The sequence below is a fragment of the Hippocampus bargibanti genome, linkage group LG04 (genome assembly GCF_051943395.1).
Source record: "Hippocampus bargibanti isolate YZ-2025 linkage group LG04, ASM5194339v1, whole genome shotgun sequence".
Classification (NCBI taxonomy): Eukaryota; Metazoa; Chordata; class Actinopteri; order Syngnathiformes; family Syngnathidae; genus Hippocampus; species Hippocampus bargibanti.
Window position 1 is genome coordinate 12,910,161 of NC_142737.1, and position 14,516 is coordinate 12,924,676.

A 14,516-nucleotide genomic window follows, 5' to 3' on the forward strand; every position below is an offset into this window, starting at 1 on the left:
CACTGGAGTGGACACATTTTTGCACATCGCCTGGCAGTGAATGAGTTAAGCTCTTGTCAAAAAATGTTTGTATGTAACCTATCCAATGTTTTTTTTCACGACAATGTTATTACATTTAAGGCAGCTTTGTACAGAGGCCTGACTGGTATATGAGTAAAACTATTTCTTGCATAGTTTAAAAGGGAAAAATCCAGCTCCATATTGGTGTTTGGATCAGACACACATACATACACACACACACACACGCACGCACGCAGACGCACGCACACACACACACGCACACACACACATACCCAGAGACACACGCACACACTCTGTATGCCTTGGGCTTCGACGTGCAAAGGGATTCAGAGCATCGAGGGACTAAAACTTCTCTGAGCTTGTCATAATACATTGAGAAGTCGGGTTGTTTGGTGTTACTCTGCACTGTTTGCATGACTGCCATGTATGTTATGCCGAATGTCTCGCTAGGTGACAACTCATAATATTAAAAAAACAAACAAACAAATATAATTTAATCTACTTCTCTACCAGACTGAATTTCAAGAACACCCCCCAAATACGTCTATCACACATGTAAATGTAGAACAAAATGTCTCTTCGGCGAAGGCACAAGAACTTAAAATATTCTCTCAGCTTCTTGGAGGTCTGCAGTGCCTCCTCAGCGTTATGTCAAGAACGTGGAAGAGATAACAAATGACATGCAAGTAGACCCGCAACCTTCCGCTACAGTTCATAAGATGTTCTGATACAGGCAAGAGAGAAGATAAGCGAGGCATTCTTTGGGTTACATAGTACATTGTCAGGAGAACATACAACCACATGGAACATCATCTTAGAAATAGCATCAAGTGTTTTCAAGACAGCCTAGCATATGAGGTGCGCAACCACACTGTGACCCCAGTGAGCTGAATGATCTCCCGATCGAACTTACAAAGATAATGCAACTGGAGATCATCCATCATGAATTACTGGCAATCTTGAGACACGTGCACAGACATAAGGTGAAAAAGTTGGAATTATTCTGGTCATTACGCTTTTCTTCCTGGTGGATATTTTACCGGTTTGGGTGACTGTAATTTTGTCGATTGCCATCATCACCAGTGATTACAAGAGAAGCTGTCCAGTCACAAAAGTTACGTAGGCTGTGCAATTTCTTCCAAAAATGGACAAGAGCAGTGAAAAGACACCAGGAGACTGGTCGATACACCGAAAACCTGCTGCCCCTTGCCAGTAGTTCACTGAGGCCCTGTCTTCAAAGGATATCAAACCTCGTTTCCTCAGGAGCTTAACAAAGAGGTTTTGGCATACCTTCACTTTTTTGAGCAATACGAATGTCATCATGTCTGAATTCAGTTCTCACTGGATTGATGACTTACATTGATAGTTTTTCAACAGTCCTAAAATTTATTAGCAGTTGATGTGACTTTCATCCGATTTAATCGGCATTGCACAATGGTTAATACTGCTCAATTTCAGCGAATCAAAGTTAACCTTGCATGAGTGTTATTATTTCAACAACTCAAAAACTTAGAAATGAACAAGGGTAGCCCCACATATCATTTAACTCATTCACTACCAGCCGATATGCAAAAATGTGTCCACTCCAGTGTCAGGGCTTTTGTCATTTTCATTCATTTTGTCATTTTATGATTACATAAACATTCAACACAGGGTTAGAAACCCGAGACTCTCTTCTTTCATTAGAAAAAAAATAGTTAATTCCTAGAGTATATGGGTCTGGAGTTATCTGAGCTTGAAATGGTGGCAGTTGTTGTCACGGTTTGCAAGGTTGTGATGGCAGTTGTGGATCCCAAAAAGCAGGCAGGAGGGATCACTTTGGGACAGATTGTATTAAAATAAAGTCAGCAGGAACAAAATCTAAAACATCTGAACAGAAAAAAAGTATCAAAAGAAAACCAAAAGTAAAAGTCCGCCAAGGTCAAACAAACACATGCACAGCATACAATGCATACAATTGCATACAGAGCATACAATGACCCGGCACCGAATGGTCGTGCCGGGAGTCCCTTGAACTGTCACTGATTGGGAACGACCAGCACCTGCGAGGCAGCAGGCAGGGCTGACAGCGCTACCCGTTGGTCGCCAATCCGAACGTGGCAGTCCGCCAATGATCGGGACGACCAGCACCTGTGCAAGTGCAGACAACGGGGCCGACAGCACCACCCATTGGTCACCAACCAGATCATGACAGTTGTACAAAATACAATACAATACAATACATCCATAGTGATTTATATTAACAGCAGAAGCTGTAACAGAGAGCTAACAAAAAGCAAAAAGCAAATGCTGCCCCCTCGTGGAATTGAAAAAAACATTGGCAGAGGTCTGACCAGCGCGTTATCAGCACCCCTTCACAAGACAAAACCCAAACCAATTCGGGAATCGTGCTCAACGTCACACTCTTCAATTCCCGAATAAATTCGGCAATGGCAGAGATTTAGTTAAAAGTGTTCCTTGACCAAGCTTGCAATTCAATTCACAAACATGTCAAATCAACGTTCCCCAGTGAAATGAATTGAACCAGCTAAACTAGATTTTTGTTGCATCACACAAAAGCACGGTGAATAAAACTCTTTTTATCGAGTCTGATTACACTCCATCATCTGGTGTTGGAGGTGTACCATCAAGGAGTATGGCCTATTCCTGAGGTTTGGGTCATGAGTCAATGTTAGTCTGAGTGTTCTCATTTTGTCTTGTTCAATAAGGGCGGCTTGCTCATTCGATGAAAGATTCTTAGCGAATATCAATACCACTGGGCTATCAGCCTGTGAGGGAACCAGATGTCAATCCTCGAATTATCCGCGAAGGATGGTTGCAGGAAGCCAAACCAACAATGTTCTAAAAAGAAAACTGCTGGTAAATTTGTATTTAATTTAATTTCATTTCATTTTTTTTTCATTTATTCATTTTTAAATCTGCAAATACTGCCACACTTAAGCAGATCCAAACACACACCAGAGGCACTTTGTCAGATTCAATAAGCGTCTCACTTCTACTGTCCTGCGGCCAACTAGAATCAACACTTGCTGATCAGCGTGAGCATTTTTGATCGACGCTTCCTCGCAGCGTCGACAAATTGTCGACATCAGTCGGGTAGTGGAAGAAGCTGTTGTACGCCCAAGCCAGTTCAACGGGTGAAAGCAGATGGCATGCCAAAATAATTGCACAAGCAGGGACGCTCAGAAAGCCTTGAAACATGGGCACCCTAAGATAGAAGGAGGGAAACCTGATACAATACCTGGTAAAGGTGATCTTTGTTGTTTGAGCAACGTTTAGAAGCAAAAGTCCTCCTGCGATCGACCCCTCCAGTACGAACACCATAGACACATGCGTGGCATGATAAGCAACAGGCATAATGGCCCAGAACACAAACAAAACAGATAAATAAAGTGGACCCTCCGCGATCAACTGTTAGGGATAAATTTCACTCCCAAAAGTGGCTTTTTGCCCCATGTGTATCTTCTCCCCCTGTTTCCTTCAATCAACGAAACATTCAGATTCCCTTTGTTCTTCTTCGCCTTCCGAACCCTTCGACTCTTTCTCTCTTCAATCTGCCTCCCCATCAAGCAGTTCCGGGAGAGGTCGACTGAATAAAGATATATGCAAATCTACCTACCAGTAACAGGCTTTAACAGTATTTTACGGTGTATAAAGCACATCCAAAAGCCTTGATTTTCTTCAGAAGATGACCTTCCGCCCTATACGCAGGTGTTTTATGAAGCAGTTTTTGAGAAAAATGTATTCTCCTTAAATTTTGAATGAAAAATGTTTGAATATGAGAACAGTCAGTAAAGTATATAGTCATATATTTTTTCAGAAATATATATATAAATATATGCATATACAAAAATACACGTACCAGAAAATGAAAAAGGAAAATCTCAGTTTTTTTGTTTAGTTAGAAATATGTCATTTGTGATGTACCATATTTTCCGGTGTATAAGGTGGAACTAAAACCCTTGATTTTCTTCAAAAGATGACCCTGCGTCTTAAACGCAGGTGCGCACCTTATAGGTAAAGTACTATTGAGCCACAACAGGTCTCACATTCAGTGCGAGTCTTAAAACGAGTCTTAAAACGTAAAATATAGCTATAAGTGGTGGAATCTTTGTAAAATACGCTCAGTAGAAGTCATTTGAAGCCATTTTAAAAATTATGGACACAACTTGCCTGGAGAAGTCGGTTGTCCCTTAAACTATAAAAAGAAGGATACTGTACCTCGAGGATCACAATTTGACCCCTGTGTGGTAGTGAGTGACACGAGTAAACAGATTACTGTGTTTTCCAGTTCATAAAGCGCACCAAAAGGCCTTGGTTTTCTTCAAAAGATGACCTTGTGCCTTATGCGCAGATGCGCCTTATATGTGAAGTGACATTAAGCCACAACGGGTCTTGCAACGACTGTCAGCAGCCACCGACTCCATTTCCCCCAGTATAAGAAGTAATGCGCGGTCGATGCTGGGATATAGAAAATGTAACCTCAGCCTCTACTGTAGCACATTATAACGTGAGTGTAACTGATATTTGGAAAACTTTTATATAAATATATATATATATATATATATTTGGAAACTGTTTTCATTCATTGAAGGTGCGTGTTATAGACCAGTGTGCCTTATCTATGGAAACAGTGTTAAAATCTACCATTCATTGGGGGTGCACCTTATATTCAGGTGCGCCTTATACAATGGAAAATATGGTATTTATTTATCACTTTTCACGTTTCAACCCTATCTATCTTTCTCTTCTGCTTGGTTTCGGTTTCTCTTCTGCTTGGTTTTTGGAGTCAAATTTCGTCAAGCCCTGTATCTCTCTTGACCTCACTCGAGTACGTGTTTGTTTTGTGCGTGACTCTCGCTTTCCTCTTTTGCCACCCTGAGGAACTTTTTTTAAACATAATTATAATAATCAGTTTCACATCTGCTTGTTCCTCATTTGATCTCCCAAAAAAAACACTCGCAGGGAGAACCGGCCGGCCCCTGAGAGCTTTTCAACCCCAAACAGCCGCATTACATTTGTTGGTTAATGCCGACGGCTGGTGCAAAATATCTGCATGCTGTGCTTAAACAGTCTGCGTCACTTTAACACCTTAGAATAATTATTTTCCTGGAAGCAGTCGGGGTGTATTTAGCATGACTGATAAAACACAATCTGCCCTTTAAGTTTCTTGATGTAGTGGGTAAAAACCTTTCATGGTTTTTACTCCCTCAGCACAAAATTGACAAAGAGGCGGATATCGATTTGTTTCCCCTCAAAAACAAACAACCTCAACTTGTGTAGCTCTGACAATCAGTGGATTTAAACAGGGAAGTCAATGGTGCGAAAGGTGTCAACTGTGAGTACATTTTTTCCTATGAAAAAATATAAACAGTTGTTAAATGGAAGTGTTATGCGTGAATTTGTCCATTGGGAAAGCAAATCCTATGAAACATGCCGTAGCGTTTTCCCAGAGACGCTCTGTCTCTCTCTCTCTTCATCCATCCATATATATACAATAAAGTCTCGTTATATCGATATCGGTTATATCAATAGTACTGCTTATTACGATACTATTTCTATGAACACAAGGAGAAAATTTACATGCCGCAGGATTGGATATATCGATAGTCCGGTTATATCAATATTTTTTCCGACTCCCGAGGATATCGATATAACGAGACTGTGTGTGTGTGTGTATATATATATATATGCAGCCTTTCATGTAAAACAGCTGTATATTTATGTTGATTTCAATAGAGCAGCAATCATGATGTCAAATCAAGATTTATTTCCCTCACATAACAAATCGGCATGTTTCTATTACAAAAGCCACTGGGGCGTGAAGCCATGGATTTGGATTTTCTCCTTTCCAGTCTAAAGGCCCGCAATTACACATCCCAAGAGGAAATGTACTCTCGCTTTTATTTGATGCATATGAATGGAGCTGTCTTGTGTCTCACAACATCTTCACCGGGGAAGGGGGAATAAGAAAAACAAATCTGTCAACGGCAATTTGTCTGAAGCTCCTTCGTGTATGCATGTATGTAGAGTACTAGTAGCCCTGTGAGTTGCCTACTGACAATGAGGCAATATGATGCTTAATTGCCATGCGGAGCCAAAAGGGTTCGCTGAACATTTCCAAACACGCCAGGATATTTGTACATCTGTCAGTTTGTGTGTGATACTTTGCAAGCGTTTTACGAGAACCTGCCACATAATTTTTCAATCCTTCAGTGCTACTAATGCTTCTCATGGGATACCTCAATCTTTCCCCGGGTCTCGAGAGTGCCATGTGCTCTCATTTCTCTTCACTATAGTGGAGTACTTTTCCAGGAAGGGAATACACATGATAATTGAAGGTGACCCCTATTAAAAACTGGGCAGTTTTACGGTTCACTCTTTCCAGAATAATGGAAAATGTGTGATAGAAAGAATGCCATGGCTCTCTTAATACCGGAGATATACTTGTTTTGTTAGAAGAAACATCTACTGTATGAGATGGACTCTTTCTGAACCCCTTATGGTAAATTACATAACTTCTCTACTAATAGCTCAAGTCCTCATATTTTGATGCGGATTTGGAGGGAGGCAGGCGGAATAGTGGCTCAATATTAACGTTAATGTGTAATTTTTTTGTGGAAACAAACCAACCAACAAATCAGCTAACTAACTAACTAACTAACTAACTAAATAAATACATAAATAAATATGGAATTGTCGCGGCTTGGAATTGAAGCGGATTTACGTGGGCCAGGAGATGTGAGGCAGTCTTTTTTCGTCAATGGATGCTAAAGGTTTGTGTTTGCTTTCAAAATTTAGCTTGTAGCAGACGTGCACATTTCACCATGAAGTTCCTGATTCACTGGTGAAAAAGACACTTTGATCCGCTTCTCTTTCTTCTGGAACTGCAACAAAGACGGTGCAGAAAGTGCTTACGATTGAATGACTGTTTGTGTCATTTGTGTTGTGTCACATTATTTGTTATTTAGTTTTAGACTTCAAGATGGCGCCGCAAGAGTGTCTGCCTTTACAGCAGCTCCTGTATTTTGTTTTTCTACTTCTTCCTTTCTTTTCCTTTTTCATTACTTTGCTGCTGCAAATTGTAATTTTCTCCACTGTGCGACTAATAAAAACTAATCCAATCCAATCTAATCCAATGCACAAATTGAGTTATTGTAGTTAATGTTGGTTTGCTGTTTTCTTCTTATTATTATTTTTACGCAAGTGAGCTCTCAAGTGGCAAATGGAAAAAAAAAATCTGGCTATTTTGTTGTTAGTTTTTATTGTAGATGCATTGAGGAATGTATGATGATCAATAACATTTTTAGAGCACATCTTCTGTTCAGATTTAAAAGAGGATTTTTGTCATATATATACATATATCTCATCAGTGCCAAATGCCCCACTCCCGACGCCCTGACGACAAATTGTGGTCTCCACCAATATTGACGTTGGCTAAGCGTACTTTACATTACCAAAGGCTTAATTAAAATACCATACAACACTGTCTTTTGTCCATCAGGAACGTCATCTACTGTGTGTGTCCCATTAAACCCCAGCTGTCCCACTTCAGTCCTGCAATGTTAAATGAGACCATCTGAATGATTCATTTGTCACAGTGAGAGAGTAGATACCCATGACTATGCATGTACAGTATTCTTTTTACAAATCTATTCCCCCTTAAGTGAACATTTTTCTCCCTCTCATCACCTCCGCCTTAATTTTTTTTCGGACCTTTTCGGTGACAACTTACCCACACCACAACTTCAAATGTACAGTACAAACTCAATGCCATATTGGCCCCTTCTCGTAAGTAATTTATGATGTCACGGATATCTAAGGAAGCAATTACACGTGAGGTGGGACTTTTCCCCTGCCTCGAATGTAGCTGCACACAGACGAATGCACAGGCCGCCTGGTATAGCTGCGGAGGCTAATGGAGCAGAAAGCCAATTCTAGCCCAGTGTGCTGGTGATAATTATGACCGATTTCAGATGTCGCCTGCTATTATTATTGGCACTTGACATATATATGCATGGCGGGAAAGTATAACAAGAATGAATTTCATAAGACATGTTAGAATGCTGAATGACAGACAGAATAGAAATAAGGTCAATGAGAGTGATAGAACAGGAAAAGAGGTTCTCGGAATGAGAAGCTAGAATGCGGTAGACAACTAAAATGGATCTTTTAATTTTGGACTTATTTTCTTTTCGAATACAACCAGAAGTTTCTCAACTTCTGAAATACAACCTACACGTAGACTTTGCCACAACAACCTTAGCCAAACTATTTTTTACTCAATGTTTGAATTGAAGTCAAACTGAATTTTATTGTCCATGAGGAAATTCACAATTGGGAACTATGACACAAACAAAAAGAAAATCAAGTAAGTAAGTGTACTAGTATATGTTTTTGTCAACAAGAAATGGCAGACCTTTTAACCACCAAACAAGAATTTGGTAAATTTAAGTGACATCTACTTTCTCGTCCTTCCACAATGAAGATGTGGAATGCTATGCAAGCTTCTTATGCTAGCTACTAACTGATTCCCTGCCATAAGCGACATATAAATGTGTGTGTGTGTGTGTGTGTGTCTGTGTGTGCAAGTGCGGGTGTGTGTTTTGTCGTGATGTTACCGTAAACAAGAAAATCTGAATTATTGGAGTAGACCTGCAATACAAATCCAGCCCAACTTAAAAATAATAGATTTGAGTTAAATTTGGCATTCAGTAGAATCCTTATAAATTAATAGCCATAATTAGAGTGTCTGTATGCCTGCACAATGATGTGCATATACACTTGAGCATATTATAAATGAAACCTGTTCACACAGACCCTTGATATATCAACATGTCAGTGCTTAGAATCTGTTGCCCACATTTTTAAAAAAGTGCAAATGCTGCGTGCTCTGTGTACCAAAAATATGCATCAGAATGCAGCCATTGTTAATATTTTTACAGGACAACCATCATTACTCAGTGTGCTGCCATGTGGAGAATGGGAATAAATTTGGACACATACGGCGGCGGGGAGTGATGAAATTGATCACCGAGTCAGAAAAGGAACACACCAATAGCTACTGGTTTAAAAAAATGCTTTAAGAGCACAGTGGGAGGGGGGGGGGGGGTGATGGTAAAATCACGTTTGGCCTTGCTTTGCATTGAAATTATGACACTCAAGCAAAACTAGCCATATACGTATATTGTCCGGTAGATATTGTTCATTGAACAGCGTATACATAATAATAATAATAATAATAATAATAATAATAATAATAATAAAACGTATTTTAAGCACGTTTCAAAGCTCTCAAGGACACTTGACAGTCACAGACAAGCATAGATACTATACTATACTATACTATACTATACTATACTATACTATACTATACTATACATAAAATACAATTACAGATATAATACAATAAATAAAATACAATTATAAATAGAAACAAGAGATAGAGCTACACAGAAAATGCAATTTTAAATAGGTGGGTTTTAATAAATCATTTTTACGTTTTAAGGTTGTATCCTAGGGCGATTAAATGGGAAATTGAAAATTGACTCTTGAATATTCTCAGCAATGCCTGCCCACCTCGCAAGTGTAATATCAATCAACCTCATAAATCTTTTATATCAGCTGTTCTGAAAATATGTCTATAAAACAAGCAATTCTAATTTTGATGAATTGTGTCATGTTTTGGCGAATTTACATTCTGTAATTATCATCTATTTTTCTTTGAAGCCTGGTACACATCTTTGGCACACATATGACCCCCCAAAAATGGCCATTTTACAGTTTACATGATTAACTCATTCACTGCTATTACCAAATTTATTCGGGAATTGCCAATATGACATGAAGCGCCATTCCCGAATTTGTTCAGGTTTGGGTTTTTCTTGCAAGGGTGGCCATAAAGCACTGGTCAGACGTCTAGCAATGTTTTTCCCTCCCATGAGGGGGGAGCATTTCCATTTTTTCCATGTTGGCGCTTTGTTACAGCTTCACCTGTTGTTAGAGTGCTATACAAATCAATATGCATGTAATCTACTGTACTTCGTAAAACCGCCCCCATTTCAATCTCAGATAACTCCGGACCCATCAAATTTAGAAATTAACTCTTTTTTTCTGATGAAAGAAGAGAGTCTAAGGTTTATTACACTGGCACTGTAGTGGACACATCTTTGCACATGTCTGGTAGTGAATGAGTGAATGAACATGCTAGATATTTTTGTTTCATTTATTTTTACTCTGAGAAGAAACCCTATTAGACGGCAAAATCCCATGAAAGCATAAGGAAAGCAAGCAAATTTGGACTTTGATTAAATCTCAAAGTTCAAAGCCCTGTAGGAGATGCACCAAACCACTCTTTTTGACCTTTCATTTTTGACCTCTGATATTCTGTGGTACTTTCCAACTCAGTTCAGCCTTTTATCCATGAAGAGAAAATCTTAATTAGAGCTATGTATCATAAAATGTTACACGCTGTGTTTGAACAGCTTTTCTGAGGATGCAGCATCATTAGGCAACGCGCGCCATCACGCTAACGGTGCAGTTAACGAAGAGTCGTTCTTAAAGGAATATTTACTTGTCTTTAGTCACTTGATTCCATGCTTATGAAAGAAACGAGTATTGACAAAGGGGAATGGTTACCAGACTGGTAATGAAGCAATTTCATTCGGCAAGTTGGGCTTAATGTATTCATGCTATGATGTAAAGATTAATTTTTGCCCGTGAAGGCTGATAAGCTGCTGAATACACGTCCCTTATCTTCATACATATATAGCTTGAATCGGGGATGGAAATGTGTGTGCGGAAATGTGTGTGTACGTACGGATGTTGTTGCACTATATGGACCGAGCCAACCACCGTCTCCCTCCCTTTCAAATCAGTCTGCAAAGCCTTGTTTCTCGGATGTCTTTGAACGATTATCAAGAGCGATGATTCTGTGCTCGAGGGTGTGTTAAACGATTTTTCCAGGAGGAGACTCGCGATTGTTGGTGAAGATATCGTTGCGTGCGTGTGGGCGGCTGTGTGTGTGATTTTGAGAACACCACTCATGGTAATCGCAATTGGCACACTCCTCAAATGAGGTCTGTTGCACACACACACCCAAATAATACAATGTTAGGATGTTAAATGGAAATAAATTAAATTAAATGGGATTCCGGTGTCCCGGTAGTCGAGTGGTTAGCACGGCGACTTCAGAGTGAGTTCAAGACCCGGTCCAGCCTCCCTGTGTGGAGTTTGCATGTTTTCCCTGGGCCCGTGTGGGTTTTTCTCCGGGACCTCCAGTTTCTTCCCACATTCCAAAAACATGTATGGCTGATTGAACACTTTCGTCTAAATTGTCCCGAGGTATGAGTGTGAGAGTGACTGTCTGTTTGTCTCTGTGTGCCCTGCGATTGGCTGGCAACCAATTGTGGGTGTCTCCCGCCTAGTGCCCGAAGACGGCTGGGATAGGCTCCAGCATCTCCCACTACACTAAACAGTCTGTAAAATGGATGAATGGATGGATAAATGAGATTCCAGACTTCACATGGTCATGCAGTGTTGGTTCTAGACTAATTTTATCGTGGAGGCCAGGCAGAATGTCAGATATAGATTAGGTAACCATTATTGGTCTCACAATGAAGAAATCCATTATACAGTGATACCTCACTTTCCGAACTTAAATGGTTCCCAGAAAGTTTGTGTAAGGCGAAAAGTTTGTCTGTCAAACATTTAATTCCGATACGAAACCATTAAAAATGAGAATAAGCCGTTCCCAGGTCCCCATCAAACATAATTTTCTACTAAATAAGCTAAATAAAACTACACAAACTATACCTTATTTTATGTATAATAAACGTGCTATTGTATTGTAATTATAGAAATAAAATGTACTATATAATAAAGTTTTATTTACCTTTGTGATAGTAGTTGTCAATGGATGGTAGCAATGGTTGACTAAGCGTAATGGTACTGGGACAGTTAAGACACACAAACGCACACTTTGTTCGTGTTTTTCGATGATCTCCTTCTTCTGCTCGACTGTAAGTTTCTTTTGTGTGCTCTTTGGCTTAACACTAGCCTGTGATGTGATCTTTTTCGGTGCTATAATAGCAAAAGTAATCCACTCGAAAACAAACCATGTCTGCACTCAATATTGATGAGCACCAACCAAATAAACAAACAAAACATAACAAACCCATAATGTTATTCTTATGCTCCAAAAAAAAAAAAAAAAAAAAAAAAAAAACAACAACAACGCAATTATAAAGCGAGTCACGTCAAAGGTAAGGGCTGCACTCAATATAAGACTAAAAGCAGGCAGGTAAACGAGGACTCCTGTCCACTCCTGCAATTTGTGCAGACTTGATTAGCGGTTTGTTGACTTACCCTGCTGACTCCTCGCCCACGGTCCTCTCCGTAGTTTGTGCCGAGGATTTCAAAGAAGATATTAGGGTTGGTGCCGTTGTCGGTGAACTCCAGGAAGCTAGTCAGGCCGCTCACACCAAACTGAAAACACATATTACAACACCATTCTTTTTACAGGTGTCCAACAAAAAATGTTGGAAACACAGAACTAAAGGTGCATACAATTGAAAGTTCAAACAGTCATCCTGCATTATTTCTACAGTTTAAGATGTGTACGTGAGTGTGCATGTGCATGAGAGTGAATGTGTAATTGCATGATATAATAATAATAATAATAATAATAATAATAATAATAATAAATTTAACTTCTATTTGCCTTTCAAAACTGTAAAGGACATTTTACAGTCACGGGATAAGAGCTTTTTTTGGGCATGAGAACGTGGATGCACATTATATCATGGCGTGAAGTTCACCATATTATATTTCTCCGTACCTTGTGGTATACTTGGTGTATAATGTAACAGTGTTGTATCATATTCTAACATACTGTATTGTAATGTACCGTATTTTCCAGTGTATAAGGTGCAATGTATAATATTTTTCCTTATATAAGGCGTACCGGAATATAAGTTGCACTTTCAATCCATGAAAAAAAGTTGCCCAAATATATAAATATGGCAACGCTTCCAAATATAAGGCACACCACATTATAAGGCACTACAGTAAATGCTGGAGTTATGTACGACTTCTTCTCCAGGGGGAAATGGAGTCAGTGGCTGCCGACAGTTGTAGCGATAAGGCGCAACTGCGTATAAGTATTTTGACGAAAATGACAGCTTTTGGGTATGCCTTATACACCGCAAAATATGGTAATGTACTTCATCATTATGATGTATCACATCACATCATGTCGGACAATATTATTTACACACATCACATCACATCACATAGTGCCTGATCTTGTATCATATATTCCATTTTGTAATCCGATCCTCACAAGGGTCGTGGGCATGCAGGATGGAATCAGAACGTGTTCCCAGCCAGTCGCAGGGCACACGTACCCAAATCACTATTCACGCTCACACTCACACCTATAGACAATTTAGAGCGCTCCATTAACCTGCGTTTTATATCATATTCCACTTTATTTCATTGAAACGCATCACAGTGCATGATAATATTATAACGTAGCGTGGCGTATCATACATCATAGTATCATATGTATATTGTAACTTAACATATTGCATTGTATGCTATGGTATTAACAGTGGGTCATTCATATTATGCCATACAATATTGTATTGTATTGGATCGCAATGTACGATACCAAATCACATTAAATCCTAACATATGCACCGTATTGTATTGTACTCTGTCACAATATATTGTAGCATATAATATTTGTTTTATCATACCGTGTAGTATTGTACCCTGTATTGTTTCAGAATGCACTATATAGTGCTGTACCAAATGTCATAGTATTGCCCCCATATAATATTGTAGCATATTGATCATAATATATGTACCGTATTTTCCAGTGTATAAGGCGCAACCAAAAGCCTTGATGTACTTCAGAAGATGACCCTGCAACTTATACACAGGTACGCCTTAGATGTAAAGTAATATTGAGCCACAACTGGACTCGCAAGTGCGGTCAGCAGCCACCACCTTCATTTAACCCTGTAAAAGTGGTGCGTAACCCCATGCTCTACTGTAATGCCTTATAATGTGGTGTGCCTTATAGTTGGAAAACTTTTATCTATTTCTTTATTATATTGGGAATATGTTTTTCATTCATTGGTGTGCCTTATATACGGAACATTTTGAAAATACATATATACTCCGATGCACCTTATACTATATTTATTTATATTTATACATTTTTATTTATATTATATTTAAATTTATACAATATTTTATTATATTATTATTTTATTATATGTATACTGGCCATTTTTTATGTTATGGTTGCATATTGTGATTATTAAATTTTGCTTTCTATGATGCCAATTTAGCTTAACTTTCCATCTTCGGCAATCCATGGCGAAAAGGCAAGCAGTCAGTTTCCATCCATGGTAAATAAATAACAGAACAGTAGAGTTTAATAACTTTTTTGTGATGCAATCTAAGCGCTTCCTGCATCCCCACTT

The 14,516-nt window shown here is 39.0% G+C and overlaps 1 protein-coding gene across 7 annotated transcripts in view; it reads right to left on the reverse strand.

Annotated features, from left to right (window-relative positions):
• grid2 (glutamate receptor, ionotropic, delta 2) overlaps positions 1 to 14,516 on the reverse strand; it is a 493,088-nt gene that overhangs the window by 146,565 nt on the left and 332,007 nt on the right. For all 7 annotated transcript variants that reach the window (XR_016114686.1, XM_088994116.1, XM_088994120.1 and 4 more), the window contains one exon: positions 12,388 to 12,507. Coding sequence is in view for 6 of the 7 variants with exons in the window: in XM_088994116.1 (XP_088850242.1) it covers positions 12,388 to 12,507 (120 nt within the window). In the remaining variant the exon portion in view is untranslated. The remainder of the gene's footprint in view (positions 1 to 12,387; positions 12,508 to 14,516) is intronic.